Source organism: Callorhinchus milii, unplaced genomic scaffold, assembly GCF_018977255.1.
Source record: "Callorhinchus milii isolate IMCB2004 unplaced genomic scaffold, IMCB_Cmil_1.0 Scaffold2, whole genome shotgun sequence".
NCBI lineage: Eukaryota > Metazoa > Chordata > Chondrichthyes > Chimaeriformes > Callorhinchidae > Callorhinchus > Callorhinchus milii.
This window is the reverse complement of record NW_024704743.1, coordinates 71,883,726-71,901,719: the sequence shown is the minus strand read 5'-3', so window position 1 is coordinate 71,901,719 and position 17,994 is coordinate 71,883,726. Positions and strand designations below refer to the sequence as shown.

Here is a 17,994-nt window from a genome sequence, read left to right as displayed (position 1 = left end):
TTGCACACAGGCAATCTTGTCTTTTGTTCCTGTGCCATCATATATTTCACCCACAAATAGAGTCAATTTACTTTACAGTATATTCTGTGAAGCGCTTAGAGACGTCTAAGAAGACGTGAAAAGCGCTATATCAAATGCAAGGATTATTATTATATATATGTGCATATAATTGCACAACACTGGGGTCTCTGGCTATATGCCTCTCCAGCTATAATATGTCCTCAAAGCTGTCGTGTGATACAGCGTGAAAATCCACCTTTAAATAATCCTGTTTTAAAATAAACTTTGCATATGATATATCAACTTATCACATCATTGAGACATCTCAAAGCGCTTCACAGGATATACTGTAAAGTTAATTGACTGTATATTTTATAACTATTTGGTTCTCCCTATACTTGTCCAAACCATGAACTCAATCCCTTCTAACTCAGCACTCAACATCCACATGCAATTTCTGGAGCTTCATGCACATCCCATTTTTAAAGGAATAACAATAATAATCCTTGTATTTGGTATAACACCTTTCACTTTGTCAAGGAGTCTCAAAGCGCTTCACATAATATGCTGTAAAGTGGATTGACTTTACTACAACAGAACACAAATATGGTTTCTTTTATACCGATGTTAGGGCAGTGCTGACCACAATATTTCAGCACAATTTCATCTTATTGTGCAGTGAATTTAAAAAAAAAACATTTGAGCAAGTTGGGTCTGCAATCTATGGATTCTGCCCTCCCCACACCCCCACCATCATACGATCATGCCTGCAAACTAACTGTATTGAATTATTAGTTGAGGCACACTTTCTGCTGAATGCAGTTTCATTAGGCTTTACACGTGCCTTCGATCACCCTCCTTCCCCCCCACCCCTACCCTCCACTCTCTCTGGTCCTGACTCCCAGTTCGGGTCCAAAACACCAATTGTCCAGTGCCTTGGGACATCCTCCTGACTGAAAGGTGCTATAGAAATGTAATTTTGTTGTTGTTGTTGCTTTGTAGCTCATGTCTGGAGAAAAGGTTTGTGATGACCTTGAAGACCAAGTGAATCTTTTCTGTGGGTTACCTTGGATGCTGAAATTCATATGAATAGGGCAGTTTCTGAGGTCTAACTCCTTGCAAATAACCAATGGATGCAACACCATTGTTGGCCATCAAATCTACGTGGTCATTATTCAGAGGGCTGACAATCTGACATTACAGTGTTGGAGCCAGCGAGTGCTGGAGACCAAGGAAGGGCGGAAAAAAAAAAGGAGTTGGTGACTCAATGCAAAGCATTCTCATCCACCTCCTTGGTGCTTGAAGGGACTGCATTTGAAGGGATATCAAATCCCTACATTTGATATAGCGCCTTATCACGACTTTGAGATGTCTCAAAACACTTCAGAATATACTGTAATATGAACTGATTGTATATTTTGGGCAAAAAGCTATAACCTTCTGACCCAGAGGCAAGAACAGTGGAACCAAACAACACTAAGGCAGAATGCATTGGGTTATCATTCTCCAAATTCTACACATGTTCCTACATGATGACTATTGAGACTTAAATTCAGCCTGTATTGAACACAAATGCTTACTAGGGAAGCGCTGCATCTTCAGAAGTGTAGCTTTTCAAATAGATATTGAACTGAGGTCCTGCCTGTCCATTTTGAATTGACATTAAGAATCCCATAACACCATTTGAAAAGAGAATTGAGTTTCTCTTGGGATCCTGACCAATAACGTTCCTGATCAATTTGTTGTCCACTTCACGCTTATTTGTGGGAACCTCTGTGTGAAAATTGGCTGTTGTGTTTGCTTACAAATATGCATTGCTACACTTGACAGCAATTAACTGTGAAATGCGTGGAGATATTTCTGAAATGCAAGGATTATTTAATCATTTCTCAAAGATATAATGCCTCTTTTACTTTAAGACTCTACAGTTCAAACTTAGAGTATTAAAAAGCTTCTCTTCATTTTAAAAAACTTGCTATGAGGGGTACAGAATTACAAAAGGAAAAAAAGTTATTTTGCTGCAGATTGCTGAAATGACCAGCTCTTCTGAGGGCCAACAATCACTTCATAACATTTAAAACTAGCGTGTGTTTTCTAACACGTACCAACCAAATAGGAAATGCTGTACATTTCACTGCTTAGTATGGAGTGCTGAACTGTGGTGGAAAACTCCCTTTCCTTCCAGGTTTGGATAAATATCAATTGTTTCTAAACATTACTTTTCATACATAAAATGGATCTCAGCTGCTGCACTCAATCAGCCATGACATCCCTGGACTACCTTTTCTTCAAACTCACAGTAAGTTCTGGCATGACACATTGTTTACCTCGAGAAGATTTTTTTAAAAACATGGTTGATGCTTTTCTTTAGAAGCTAATTGAGTCCAACAGAAGTGTAGTGAGATCAAGTTACCACATGTGATAAACAAATAAAGAGGTTGTGCTCCTGAAGGATACAGGATGCCAAAATGAAAAGTTAGGAGAATAATTCTCAGTTTTACTCGCAACGTTAAAGTGCAGGCAAACTCTGTTTGTAGTAAGTTCACCGATGTGCAATAAATTATTCATAATATTTTAAAGAAAGAAGACACAGGTGAAAAGAAACTAGTTCATTCCCACCAGAGCTGAACTGTAGTACAGCGATTGAAAATGTCACAGTCAACTAACTCTCTGTGGTGGCCAGCACCGAGGCAGTTGGCTCATCAGTAGGAATGGTGCAGGGAATTCTTCCCATTCAGTTCCTGTTAACCCTGTAAGAAGAGAGTGGTCCTAGCTGGACAAGCAGCCAGACAGAGCTTTGCAGTTTTAATAATAAATAATAATCCTTGCATTTTATGTACCGCTTTTCACGTCGGGAGGACGTGCCAAAGCGCTTCACAGAACACACTGTAAAGTGAACTGACTGTATATTTGTGGGCGAAGGCGGCAGCCAATTGCGCACAGCAATGTCCTACAAACAGTCATGGATTGAAAATGACCAATTTATTATTGTTTTTGGTTTTGGAGGGATTATTATTAGGCGTGTGGAGTAAGGAAACTTGCACAAGGTTTCGCCCTCTGCCTGGAATTGAACTCAGGTCTCTCGCTTGCAAAGCGAGTGCTCTAACCACTGAGCTACAGGACTCCGTGTAGCTGATTAAATACCAGCAGTACCAACACAGTATGGATGGGGTCCCCAAGCCTTGGCTCCTGTCAGCCTGTGCCTAATACTCTCAGAATTAGGTAAGCAGGGTTCACCCCTACACAGAGAGATTGCCCATTATATTCCAATAAACAGGAAGTGTAGATGGGAATGTATGGAACTCTGGTTTGGATACTCCTAAGCATGATGATGCTAAGAAAAACAAACAAATGTAAGTTATCACTAAGTATAGTGACTGTTTTTGTGGGGCAACTGATACACACAAGATCCCACAAACTGCCATGAGCCAGAATGCCTATAATTATTCTGCCACATCATCAGCAGACACTATCTTCTATTTTTGAGTAGTGATATTCAAATCTCATGTAATATTCAAATGAAGTCAAAAGGGACTTTAGCTTCAACAGTTGCTCGGAAAGACACCACCACCCGCAATGCAGCGCTGCCCAGTATTACACTGCAGTGTCATTCTAGACTGAGCCAGAATGGACTGTAATATTCCAGGGCACTTTTGATGACAGCAGAGCCAACTTGGCTCATCGGTAGAACCTGGAAGAGCAGACTAGTCACTAGGAGCAAGGAGTCATCCCACTCAGCTCCTGTTAAGCCAAAGCCCTATTGGTTAAGGTGGTCCTAGCTGGACAAGCAGCAGGAAAGCTTGCCAGACAGCAATATCAATGGTAAGCTGTGCGGTTTTCGCTGACGGGATTCCACCAACGTACACTCTGGGGTTCTCAAGATTTGGCTCTTGCTAACCTGTGGCTAATACTTTCTGGAATTAGGTAAGGACGATACATCCCTCCAAGGAGCGAGTGTACATTCCATTCCAACAATCTATCTCTGGGATTTCCATGTGTAGGTGGGATGCATGGAATTATCAGCTTGGTTTGGATATTCTTACATATGGCGATGGGTTCCCGCATGTGTCAGACACCCGGCTGACCGATAAAAATAATTCTAGACTACGCGCTCGAGATGGGGGCTTGCACCTGGAACCTTCTGCCTGGAGTCAAGAACGCAACCAACTGAGCAAAACTAACTATCTATAAACGTATTTACGTCTTTATTTTCTAAAGAGAGAAAATAGAGTTCAGCAACATTACAATCAAAGAAAGGGGCAGCGACCGTTTATTACCACACAAATTTCAATGCTAAATAAAAACACAGATTCCCAACCAATCGATACATGTTTGCCGATTTCAGACTGTTGTACAAACATTTGGTGGCCCCTTTGATCCTGCTGCCTGGTCATCACTAAAAGAACTCTTTGGAGAGAAGCTTCTATATAACTGGCTTTTTCTTTTTACCCGATGTGTATGGAATATAAATTTCACCCGGGACAATAAACCTCTTTTTAAAAATAAACACAAAGTGACATTTCTTCAGTAATAGCGAGGTTGTATTCCTGCTCTGACTGTTAAAAGGTTTAGATTCTATCGTTTACACAATGATTTCATAAAATCAATTGATGAACCTTGGTTTCCTCCAACACAGAAGGGCCACCAAATCTAACTAGATTACTACTATTTACATTTGGAAAGTAACCTTCAGGACAGTTTAGTGTAAAGAGTGTTGTTAGGGCCACTGATGGGGAAAGGAACATGAGCAATTCCCTGCAAAAAGAAGTCTTATAACATATAATTTCCATTCTATCAATAGTGGGGCGAGCGAGGAGGGGGACGTGAAGCAGACCAGAGCCCGCTGAGCGGAGTGAGGGAACAGGATGGTAGAGGGTTAGGAGGTCACAGAGGTAGGGGGGAACAAGGCCATGGAGGGCTTTGAAGGTGAGGACTAGAATCTTGAACTGTATCCTCTGTGCGATGGGAAGCCAGTGGAGTCGGGTGAGGATGGGGGCGATAAGAGTCGCAGAGCTTGGTGCGGGAGAGGACACAGGCTGCAGAGTTCAGGATGATCTGCAGCCTCTGGAGGGACGAGCTAGGGAGGCCGACAAACAAGGGCTTTGTATAGTTGAGCCTGGATGTTATGAATGTGTGTATGAGGGTTTCGACGGCCTGCGGTGTGAGACAGTGGCGGAACCGGGCGACGTTGCGGAGGTGGGGGAGGGCAGAACAGGTTATGACGCAGATGTGGGGTAGAAACGATAGTTGAGGGTCAAACAAGACGCCAAGGTTCCAGACTGGCTTAGTAAGGTGGAGTGTGCCACCATGGATGGTGATGCTGTCAGTGCCTGAGGTGAGGAGGCGCTGACGGGAGCCAAGCAGGAGGGCCTCGGTCTGGTTGACTTTCAACTGAACAAAATTAGCTCTCAGCAAAGGACTTGTTCTGCAACTTTCAAATGGGCGTCAGCCGGGTGTCTCCTTTTTGGGCGTCAGCCGGGTGTCTCCATTGCTTAAGAGTATGCAAACCAAACTATCTAGCGAGGACCACTGTACCCGTCAGGGCTTTGTCTTGCAGGGAATAACAGGAGCTGAGTGGGAAGAGTCCCTGCTCCCAGTGCAGACCCATCTGGCTCAGGAACTGGATTAGCAAGACCACCACAGAGGGTCATCTTAATTCTGATATTTTGTTGCAAAACACGTCACGTTGGAGCGAGTTCAGCTACAAGAAGATCCCGCTTACAACATCTCTAAGCTGGATAGTCACCAGTTGGTCATTTGACATCGCCAAGCATTTGATGCAGACTTCACAAGAAATGAGATTGGTTTCCTCCAGCTTCAGGCAAGATCTACCTCAACCACATGAATCAAATCTCAAGAATTACATCCCCACAATCCAGAAATTGTGGGATCCTCATCACCATTGTCACAAATTGACCTGCAGAATCTTGGGTGACGGTGAGATAGATCATCATTAAGGTTTTGATAGTGAAGAGTGAGAGTTAAAGTAGTTTGAAGAATAGCCCAGTCTAAACTTGAAAATTGTACAGCGTGCCTACCATCAAACTTCAGGGAAAGAGAAAAATAGTTGCGCAAAAATGGCCATTTAGTGAAAGATTAGAGGGAGTTTTTGCTGTACATAGTAATAATAATAATCCTTGCATTTGATATAGAGCCTTATCATATCTTCAAGACATCTCAAAGCGCTTCACAGAATATTCTGTAAAGTGAATAATAATAATAATCCTTGCATTTGATATAGCGCTTTTCACGTCGGGAGGACGTCCCAAAGCGCTTCACAGAACACACTGTAAAGTGAATTGACTGTATATTTGTGGGCGAACGCGGCAGCCAATTGCGCACAGCAATGCCCCACAAACAGTCGTAGATTGAAAATGACCAATTTATTATTGTTTTTGGTTTTGGAGGGATTATTATTAGACTCTGTGTGGAGTAAGGAAACTTGCCCAAGGTTACGCCCTCTGCCTGGAATTGAACTCAGGTCTCTCGCTTGCAAAGCGAGTGCTCTAACCACTGAGCTACAGGACTCCACATGGAATGGAAAGGGTTTACATTTATTCTAATCTGGATCCAACTATTCATGGGAGGAAATATTGTTCATACAACCACAAGAACAATTAATGACACATGCAATATTTTATCACTTCTAACATTCTTTGAAGTGCTGGAGGGAGATCCAACGCAATTCCTAACTGTGACATCCGTATAGCTGAGATTATGATATTAGACCCCAAACTTTTAGATCACAGAATTCACCTGCCATTTTGCAAGACACCATTTATTAAAAATAGAACAAAAGCCCCCCAAAAATAAATGGTAGCTTGCAACCAGTACCCCACAATTTATTTGTTTAATGCCAATGACTGCAGGTCCATGGGAACTGACACAGCATCACCACTGAGAATTACATGAGGGTGAAGAACATCAAGGAAAATTGAATGTGATAAGACAGAAAGAGTACTGGATGATGATCTGCACTGTTAATGGCCACTCAATATATTGATAAACATGATTTGATTGAGGGATTTTTAAAAAATTAAAAATAACTGTCAATTTGGATAGTGGAGATGCATCACAAGGGGTCTCAGACTTAAAAACAGAACTAAAACTGTTAGAACTCAGATCAGGTAGTGTTTATTCATGCACAAAGTTGTGAAAGGGGAACAACCTACACCAGAAAGCTGGAGAGGTAGAATCAATAGGGATGTTGAAACATTTTTTTTGGTCAACCATTTTTGTTTTTGGTTTGACACATGTGGGAACCATGACCAAGCTTAAGAGCATCCAAACCAGATACAATTCCCCTATCTGGAACAGAATATGAACTCTCCACCCAAAAGGACGCACTTTGCTTACCTAATTCTTGAGCATTTGACCATTAGCCACTGGTTGGCAAGAGTCAAGGCTTGGGGACACCAGAGGAGAGTCATTACAAGGGGACATCAGAAATTAACCTGCACCAACATACAACACGTTCCCCTCTCCGAAAATATTTTGGTATTTAGTGGTATTCCCAAGATTGGCTCCTAATGCCTGTCGCTTCCAATGAGCTGGCGGGATGGTAGGAACAAGGGCTGAACGATCAGCCTCGGAAATTGCGAGGACGGTTTCCCCAGTTGGGAACGCAGTCATCGCACACGTGAACCTCAATGATTTGGGGGTGGGTGGGGGGGGGAAGCCTGGAGTGCTGCGGACCCGCCTGGCTCAGGAGCTCCATCCCGAGACCACCGCGAGAGGGCCGGCTCGAATCCCACAATCCAGAGTAAAACATGTCACCTGGGAGTCAGGTCAGCACCAAGGAGCACCCCCCCACCCACCACCCACTCCCCCCCCACCCACTGTACCCGAGGGGTTATAACTCACTCACCACTTCGGCCAGCTTTAACAAGCCCAGTCTGCTGCGCAGGTAGGAGGTGCGGAGCCAACTCTGGGCGGGGAGGCTCTCGGTCGTCGCTTGGTAGACATTCGGCAAAGCTTCCACGTCCCCGTTCTCGTGTCCGCCCGACATCCCCTCACCGTTTAACACATAAATAAATATAAATAAATATCACTCCTCCTCAAGATCAGATCCCCCCCCACCCGGACAGGACCACCCTCCAGTGTCTGCCACGAGTCTGCCCTTTGCTCTCCCTCTCTCTCTCTCCTTCTCTCCCTCTCTCTCTCCTTCTCTTTCCTCTCCCTCTCTCCTTCTCTTTCTCTCCCTCTCTCCTTCTACTTCTCTCCCTCTCTCCTTTCTCTCCCTCTCTCCCTCTTTCTCTCCCTCTCCCCTCTTTCTCTCCCTCTCTCCCCTCTTTCTCTCCCTCTCCCCTCTTTCTCTCCCTCTCTCCTTTCTCTCCTTCTCTCCCCTCTTTCTCTCCCTCTCTCCTTCTCTCTCCCTCTCTTTCTCTCCCTCTCTCCCCTCCTTCTCTCCCTCTCTTCTTCTCTCTCCTTCTCTCCCTCTCTCCTTCTCTCTCTCTCTCTCCCCTCTTTCTTTCCCTCTCTCCTTCTCTCCCCTCTTTCTCTCCCTCTCTCTCCCTCTTTCTCTCCCTCTCTCCTTTCTCTCTCCTTCTCTCTCTCTCCCTCTCTTTCTCTTTCTCTTTCTCTCCCTCTCCCCCCGAAACCGAAAGTAACTGTTTGGAACGAAAAACGACTCCTTTCTCAGCAATTTGTGGGCGATTCTCGAAAATCCTCAACAGCCGTCAGAGGCGCTTAAATATTTGGGGCCAAATTCATTTGCCGACCGACAAACTCTAACATTATATATAATAATAATAACAACAACAACAACAACAGCCTTATGTTAAAGACCCTCTCCCTCTCCCCTCTCCCCCTCCCGGTGTTGTTGGGCTCTGGAGATCGATTCCCTTTTTTCGCTTTTGGTGTCGGAAGGAAAAATCTGTGAGAGAGAGAAAAAAGAGAGAAAGAAAGAGGGAGAGAGAGTGAGGGAGAGGGAGAGGGGAGAGGGGAGAGAGGGAGAGGGGGAGAGAGGGAGAGGGTGGGGGAGAGAGGGAGAGGGGGAGAGGGTGGGAGAGAGGGAGAGGGGAGAGAGAGAGAGGGGGAGAGAGGGAGAGGGAGGGGGAGAGGGAGAGAGAGAGAGAGGGGGAGAGAGGGAGAGGGAGAGGGTGGGGGAGAGAGGGAGAGGGTGGGGGAGAGAGGGAGAGGGAGAGGAGGGGGAGGGAGTGAGAGAGAGAGAGGGATGGAGAGGGGAGAGAGGGGAGAGAGGGGGAGAGGGAGGGAGAGGGAGGGAAGGAGGGAGAGAGAGAGGGGGAGAGGGAGAGAGAGAGAGGGAGAGGGAGAGAGGGGGAGAGAGAGGGGGAGAGAGGGAGAGGGGAGAGAGAGGAGAGGGAGGGAGAGGGAGAGAGGGAGAGGGGAGAGAGAGAGGGGAGAGAGGGAGAGGGGGGAGGAGGGAGAGGGGGGGAGAGGGAGAGGGGTGGGGGAGAGAGGGAGGGAGGGAGGGGAGAGGGGAGAGGGGGGAGAGGGAGGAGAGGGGAGGAGGGAGGGAGAGGGGGAGAGAGAGAGGGTTGAAGTGAAAGAGAGTAAAAGTGCAGCACAGACCCACATCGCCATAACAATCGCGGCCTCACCCCCCCTCCCCCCCACCCCCTCACCTCCCCCCCCCTCCCCTCACCCCCTCCCCCCCTCCTCACCCCCCCCCACCCCCTCCCCTCACCCCCTCCAATACCCCCTCCCCCCTCCTCACCCCCCCCCCCCCTCACCCCCTCCTCCTCACTCCCCCCCCCCCCCCAGGCCCGGGGTCTGACAGCACATACATACACACACACACACATATATATATATAATATTATATTACATAGTATTAACATAAAGGTTTAGCCGCTGAAGCCCAGTTGCCGCCCGGGGCCGAGCCCCGACTCTGCTGCTGTTGGGGTGTGGAGCTGCAGCTCTGTCTCTGTCTCCGCTTCACTGCACTTCACTTCCGCATTACCGCTCACTCTCTCTCACTGTGACTCTCTCTCTCTCTCACTGTGACTCTCTCTCTCTCTCTGACTCTCTCTGTGACTCTCTCTCTCTCACTGTGACTCTCTCTCTCTCTCTCTGTGACTCTCTCTCTCTCTCTCTCTCTGTGACTCTCTCTCTCTCTCTCTCTCTGACTCTCTCTCTGTGACTCTCTCTCTCTCTCTCTCTCACTGTGACTCTCTCTCTCTCTCTCTCTCTCTCTGTGACTCTCTCTCTCTCTCTCTCTCTCTCTGACTCTCTCTCTGTGACTCTCTCTCTCTCTCTCTCTCACTGTGACTCTCTCTCTCTCTCTCTGTGACTCTCTCTCTCTGACTCTCTCTCTCTCTCTCTGACTCACTCTCTCTCTCTCTGACTCACTCTCTCTCTCTCTGACTCTCTGTCTCTCTCTCTCTCTCACTGACTCCCTCTCTCTCTCTCTGACTCTCTCTCTCTCTCTCAGTGACTCCCTCTCTCTCTCTCTGACTCTCTCTCTCACTGACTCCTCTCTCTCTCTCTGACTTCTCTCTCTCTCACTGACTCCCTCTCTCTCTCTCTCTGACTCTCTCTCTCTCTCTCTGACTCTCACACCTCCCCCTCAGATGGGTATTTGCAGAGGACACGCACTCCAGTATATTGTGCAAAGTCTACACATCAGAGATGGCATTGCACTGTGTTGCGAGAGATCATTGCAATTAGTTGGTCAAGTTGTTTTGGAAAAGGAAAAGGAAACCCCACCTCTCACTCTCTCTGTGTTGGATTCTTATCTCCTCCTCTCGTCATTATGGTCTATGACACGTTTAGTCCCTGTTTTCAGCGATTGGCAACAGGTTTCGATTTCCGGGTGGGCCCTTTCTGTGATATTTACTCTAAGAATTAAAAGGCGGTGTGTTCCAATCGTGAAAAAAGACTTATTACGCGTAAGGAGCGCTCCCCCCCGGCCTCCTTCAAGGCACGTCTCAAGACTCCTCTTCGACTGCGCCTTTGGCCACTCTCCTACCCCCCCACCGCCACCCCAGCTCCCGACTCCCCCCTCTACTCCCGCCCGAAAGGCACTGCGCAAATCTAGTTTTGTATCAAAGACGTGATAAGGCGCTATATCAAATGCAATTATTATTATTACTTATTGTATTTTCAAAATCCTGCGACGCACACCAACGACATGTTGGGGGAGCTCTGCACTGTTGGAGGTTCGGTTGAGAAGTTAAATCAAGGTTTAGGTGGACATTAAAGATCCCATGGCACTATTCAAAACAGAGAATGGAGTTTCTCCCAGTGTCCTGGCCAACAATCCCCCAAATCCAAGCTCCTGGGATCGCAGTGGAGGGGTTTTCTCTGACCCATTTGCAAAGTCGATCAAGAGATGAGGTGGATTTGTGGCAAACATGAGAAGTGGCATTGGACTCGGCCCTCGAGAACATCCATGGGCCCCACCCTGAAGGTACATGTCTGCCAGATGGCAGATGAGGAAACTATGAGGCTTCAGGCGACAGCTGCTGGAAGGTGTTACCTGGAGCAGGGAATCTAAAGCCAGTGAACAGTAGGTATCAGATAGGCCAGGACCTAGCAAATGACCAGAGGTACCAAAAGCACTCCCTCAAGAGTGTACCAGCATGTCTGTCTGGGTTATGAACTTAAATCCTGATGTGGATGTCAAAGTTATAATAATGATCCTTGCATTGATATAGCACCTTATCACGACTTTGAGACGTCTCAGCTCTTCGCAGAATATACTGTAAAGTGAATGACAATATTTTGTGGGCGAAACGTGGCAGCCAATTGTACACAGCAGTGTCCCACAAACAGTCGTGGATTGAGTGATCAAATTATTTTTATCTTATTAATTTTTTGAAGGGATTATTATCCCCAGAAAGCAATCTACCCATCGATCTATTGGATTAGTATTAATGATCATTGCTACTTCTCTCCTGAAGTGACGTCACTTGTTCCTTCTCAGGTCTGTATCATCCTATATGTGTTTCTTCACAATTGCTTTTTTATTATTGTTGAACTCATTGTATTAGCTTCCAGTCTCTTATTTCTCAAGATTGTAAAATGCCTTGGTCTGGTCTTCAAGTAGAAGATACAGGAGTTTAAAATTCAATTTGATTTAATCTTGGTGTACATTTTTCAATCATGTTGATCTGCCACTGTAGTTTTCACTGAGTGTGATGGAGGCACACCCATATTCATAATATTTACTGAAGAAGAATCATCCCCTGCACCGTGAGGAACACTTTCCGCTTTGCGTATCATTTGTGGAGTCTTGTAGCTTAGTGGTACACTGTCTTGGGACGTCCTCCTGACGTGAAAGGTGCCATACAAATGTAATTAGTTGTTGTTGGTTAGAGCACCTGCCTCGAAAGCGAGAGGACCTAGGTTCAATTCCTGGGCAGGGCAAACATTGGGCAACAACAACAACATTACATCTGTATAGCGCCTTTCACTTCAGGATGTCTCAAGGGGCTGGACAGTGTACAGCGTTTCAATATATATATTCAATGTATAGCAAGTTTTCTTACTACACACACCTCTATTCACCTAGCAATAAGTAGGAACCCGGTTGTTAGTTGATTGGCAGATTGCTTTTCTGGAGGTAATAATCCCTTCAACATTTTAAAAAAATAATTTGGTCATTCAATCTACGACTGTTTGTGGACACTACTGTGCACAATTCACCTACAAAAATAGTCAATTCATTTTTCAGTATATTCTGAGAATCGCTTTAAGACATCTTGAAACTGTGATAAGGTACTATGTCAAATGCAAGCATTATTATCATTTTGTTTCGTTCTCAAAGCACCCATTAATTTTTTGATATATATATTCAATGTATAGCATTGATAATATATATATAACATATATATTATCAATAATACATAGATACTATATATATATATTCAATAAATACATTGAATATATATATATATTATCACCATCTTCTATTTTAACTTATTTTTCCCCTCTCACTTCGAAATTGTGTAACTTGCTGCTTTTCCTTTCTCTGACTTAAAAATCCTCTTTAAAATGAAATGTATACTTGTGGAGTCCTGTAGCTCAGTGGTTAGAGCACTCGCTTTGCAAGCGAGAGACCTGAGTTCAATTCCAGGCAGAGGGCGAAACTTTGGGCAAGTTTCCTTACTCCACACGTCTAATAATAATCCCTCCCAAACCAAATACAATAATAAATTGGTCATTTTCAATCTACGACTGTTTGTGGGACATTGCTGTGCGCAATTGGCTGCCGCGTTCGCCCACAAATATAGTCAATTCACTTTACAGTATATCCTGTGAAGCGCTTTGGGACGTCCTCCCAACGTGAAAAGCGCTATATCAAATGCAAGGATTATTATTATTATTATATGCTTATGGTTGAAATTAAGACTCATGGCAGTGTCAACTACTTTTAACTGTTGATTTTAAAATAATTAACATTTCAGAAATATAAAATGAAGTGGTCAGTACTCCAGCCCCTTGAGACATCCTCCCGACGTGAAAGGTGCTACACAAATATAACTTATTTAGAGGTATGAGGGTTTATAACTGCTCTACCAAATGCATGGCTGTTTTTTGTGACCTTGCTGTTCACAAATGGCTCTTGCACTTACCCACAAATGGTCATTTCACAACAATAATTGCTCCATAGCACAAGGAGTTTAGACTTGATGTAATAAAAATCCTCTTTAAAATGAAATGTATACGTCTTATGACCAAACTCAATTTCTTTCCTTCCGTCTCATTCTTTCAGCTTCTTATTTTTATGATGTTGGATTAATTTTTGTCTTATCTTAAGCTTGTAGTATAATTGATTACAGTACAAAGTGAAGAATTCATAATTTATCCTCATAAGACTATTGAATGCCAGTTTGTCTGGGCATATCGTAATGATTCTGAATGTTGAGAATGTATTTCTCTTTTTGAAATATTGAAACCTCATTGAAGATACTTTACTCCCTTGTAACATCTTACTTTATTTTTAATTGGAATACTTCCATGTACCCTCTCTATAGGGGACTCACGGAGAGGGTTAGAAGTTTGTGTGTAAAGACAACAATTATTTAGGGAATGAAAATTTATTGAATTTCCTCTAAATTCTAAATAAAGAACCAACATATATTTTAGATCTGTTGCAGAGAATAAATACAACTTTAATGAAAGGATTACAATCCTTACATCCTTCTGTAATTAGAAACAGCACTACAATACAGAAACCAGACAGGGTTGGGGTTAAGATTGTACTAAACCAGCAACAAGAACAAAAAAATGATCAGTTCAAGTTGAAGTACTGTACATTCCTTGAGGCAGTTAAGCTCTACCCCTTTTCGTAATTTTAACACTGCCGTTGACAAACATTGTGGGTTACTATACAAAATTAGGCATTTCTCCCCTTTTGTTCAGCACTTTAAACAGTTAAGTGTGTTGCACTTCTGCAGTTTTCAATTTGGCCACCAATTCATCTTTAAGTTTCTCAGAAGTGTATTTTGCATGCTTGCATTTTCCTCCTATACATCTGGCCAACAAGACAAATTCAATAGTTTGCTTCAGGCACCATATTGACTAATCAGCACATTAATGTCCCATATTTGCAAATATGACCAACTCACCAGCACTGGCTGCAAACGAGTTTTACTTAAACAAATGCAAAGACCCAGTATTTCATTCATCACTTTTACTTTGTCCCCTCAGAGAAACCCCCGCAACTAGAATCATCTTTGCAGCATTCTATTCCCCTCTTGATAGTTTTCTTACATACATTGAAAGAGCCAGATATGGTTGTCACTTTTTAAAGTCCATTTTACTTCAAAACCAGTTTGTGATCCTCAGTTACACACTGAAGGAAAAGGGAGAGGCAAAGCCAAAAAACATAGAAGTATAAACCATCAGCAGTTTTTTTTCACGATGCTTCATCTTCTGTTAGGGACGTATGGGTCGGAGACAGAGCTTCTGGCTTACGTGCAATTCTGTCCAGTTCTGCTTGTACATCTGTTAAGACAGGTTTGTGACCTACAAGTGGGAGAGGAAGAAAACAATTCATGAACAGAATCAGCATGGAAGTCTTAAATAAATTAAAATAAATTTGAATTGTAAATTAATCATGTGCATATGTTAGACGGGCAGTAGCAATTGCTGTACTGCTGGAGCCACTCTATCCCATTATTGCATTGGCTTGTAGAGTTAACGGGTTGAGTGGGAAGAATCCCTGTTGAATCATTGATCAGTGAAATGGGGTGAAATTCAACTTTCAAAAGCTGCAGTATTCTGAAGTTGTCACTAATTTACATCATGGAGATCTGACAAGCAGTAGCAAGAATTCAGCACATCCCAGAAAATCAGATTTGATGGTTTTGCAGAGTGCAGTGATGGTCATGTCCCATTCCCTTGTTGATGTTAAGGTTTTTCCCAAACTACAAAGCTTCTGAAGAGTTATCAGGTTGCCAGGCTGTCATGCTTCATAGTATTCTGTAAAATTAAAAGCAATCCCCTTAACCTCCTCTTGAGCCAATGTTCCACTGTTTCAGAAATAAATTTGTCCTCAATGTTTAGGAAATAAATTTGACCTCAGAAGCAAAGAAAAAGGAAATAAATGGTATATTTTCAGAACAGTGGAAATGTAATTTTCAATAGGTTCTTGGTTTTGTTAGTTTTACAGAACAGCTCTTATTGTGTAGACATTATCCTTCAGTGTTTGAAGCATTTACAACACACCCATGTCACCAAACAGTATTGGCACCAATTTTAGTTACCTGCTTTTGGAAAAGCAAAGAATTGTGAAAAATATTTATTTTGAGACTGATGGCACCAGTGAGAAGATTTCAAAAACTTCCTCAAATCCAGGACTAGGGGTTGACAGAGGATTGTTTTTCAAGCCGTCAAAGTAATGAGCATTTGGTAACGACGCCATAAACCATGGTAACCGATCATTCAACCACAATGAAAGTACATATTTTTATTTAAGTCTGACAGTGTTGCATACTGCAAACCTTTTGACATTGTTTCTGCGTATCCATTACCAACAGTACATCATGTTCAATGGTACATATAAACCAATAGACTGAAATTAACCGGCTTACATTTTTGGATACCTAAGAGATTAATAATTAATGAAATTGTTCACCAACTAATAAAAGTGCACAATTATGCACAGTGCCTAACTGTACTAAGATGCTTCTTTCTCAAAATTCTACACAACATTGAAATATGACACATAATTTTCCCACTTTTTTTTAAACTGGCTTTCCCTCATCATGCTGATCCAGAACTGTAAAGCTAAGCAATCAACACATTCCTGAAGCTGTTTCCGAGAAATAATAATAATAATCCTTGCATTTGATATGGTGCCTTATCACGTCTTCGAGACGACTCAAAGCACTTTACAGACTTTGGAAACAGAATGTTAATCCCTCCAAAACCAAAAACAATAATAAATTGGTCATTCTCGATCTACGACCGTTTGTGGGACATTGCTGTGCGCAATTGGCTGCCGCGTTCGCCCACAAATATACAGTCAATTCACTTTACAGTGTGTTCTGTGAAGCGCTTTGGGACGTCCTCCCGACGTGAAAAGCGCTATCAAATGCAAGGATTATTATTATTATATTATTATTAACGTTGGAGTGAAAAACAACACAATGTGAAAACTGAAGTCCAAACCAGTTTAATAATTATCATTTGGCCTCATCTGACTTCAGACAAATGGTGACTGTTTTATTGCCAGTTGAGTGTAACATGAGAGTGTCACTTTATAAGGATATTGTCTTAACTAAGTCTGAGATTGACCTGGATCCCACAGCACTCGAGCTGCTCCAAAAACACTTTGTCACTTAACGACCATTCTGTTGAAGTCAGGGGAGGGTGTAGTAAGTTGTTTACAGAATTACTGGATTGCACTGCAATTTTCAGGAATGTGATAATTACATCACTTCAATCTTTTTTTCTTGTCCTCCACTCTACCAACCGCACCATCAGCACGTGAGCTTTCAGACTATCTGCCCCACTCCCTGGAACTCCAATTTGGAGTTCCTCTTACCTGGCTTATCCTTTTTAAGATCTGTCTCAAGATCTTCCTCTTTTGGTCATTTTCCTCTCTCCCCAGTTCTCACCTCTCAGCTTGGGTGCTCAGCCATGGTTAAGCACCTTGGGGCGTCTTCCCAATGTGAAAGTTGCTATATAAATGGAAATTTATATTGCATCCCATATTCCATTGCCTTTCCCCATTCCTTTATTAAATATCAAATTCCCTTTTAAATAATGCTACAGACTCAGCTTCGACAACCATTTGTGGCAAGGCAAATTCTTATATTTTTTAAATCAAACCTTTTATTTTACTGCATGTGCTGATAAGGTTAAAGTAGACATACTTTCAGTTGGATTTTAATTGGTCAGTCTGACACATGCACAAACCCATCACCATGCTAAACATTATCCAAACGCAATGAGTTCTACATATGTGTACCACTTACAGTGGGAATTTTCCTATGTCTAGAATAGAGTGGGCAATCTTTCCCTAGAGGTAGGCACCTTGTTTATCTAATTCCAGCAAATAGTAGGTCCAGCAAGATTGGCAAGAGTCAACACTTGGGGATCCTAAGAGTGTGCATTGAGCTACTGCTGGAGTTTAACTGGCTAAAACCACATGACTGTTGAGAGCTCTGTCTGGCAAACTGCCTTCGAACCTACTTGGCACAGGAACAAACTACCAAAACCACCACGGAAGATTGACTTCATTCTGACATTCTGTTGCCAAACACAACATACTGGAGGAAAATTCACTCATCTCTCTCAAAGAGGGCAGTCATAAATTGATTAGTTGACATCCAACTGGATAGAAGCGTTGAACTGGAACTTACTTTTCTTTATGATCAAAACAAATGCCTCAAATACTGATGTGCTATGTCCAACAAGAACAACTACTTACATTTATATAGTGCCTTCGTGTAGGACAATGCCTCAGAGCATTTCACAATGACATAGTCAAATGCTGAGCGAGGGAGAAGATGGAGATGACCGCAAGTGCAGATAAAGAGGTGGTTTTTACGTGGGATTTAAAGAGGGCAAGGTGAA

The 17,994-nt window shown here is 43.2% G+C and overlaps 2 protein-coding genes across 2 annotated transcripts in view; both read right to left on the bottom strand.

The window, feature by feature from the left end:
- Nucleotides 1-9,972, bottom strand: part of cmtm6 (CKLF-like MARVEL transmembrane domain containing 6) — a 34,467-nt gene extending 24,495 nt beyond the window's left edge. The window contains exons 1-2 of the mRNA XM_042346810.1: nucleotides 9,791-9,972; nucleotides 7,868-8,015 (exon numbers count right to left, since the gene is read on the bottom strand). Of these exons, the coding sequence (XP_042202744.1) occupies nucleotides 7,868-8,008 (141 nt within the window). The 5' untranslated portion in view covers nucleotides 8,009-8,015; nucleotides 9,791-9,972. The remainder of the gene's footprint in view (nucleotides 1-7,867; nucleotides 8,016-9,790) is intronic.
- Nucleotides 9,973-13,994: 4,022 nt separating this feature from the next.
- LOC103181240 (cytoplasmic dynein 1 light intermediate chain 1) overlaps nucleotides 13,995-17,994 on the bottom strand; it is a 36,805-nt gene continuing 32,805 nt past the window's right edge. Inside the window, exon 13 of the mRNA XM_007897562.2 lies at nucleotides 13,995-14,937. Coding sequence (XP_007895753.2) covers nucleotides 14,828-14,937 — 110 coding nt within the window. The 3' untranslated portion in view covers nucleotides 13,995-14,827. The remainder of the gene's footprint in view (nucleotides 14,938-17,994) is intronic.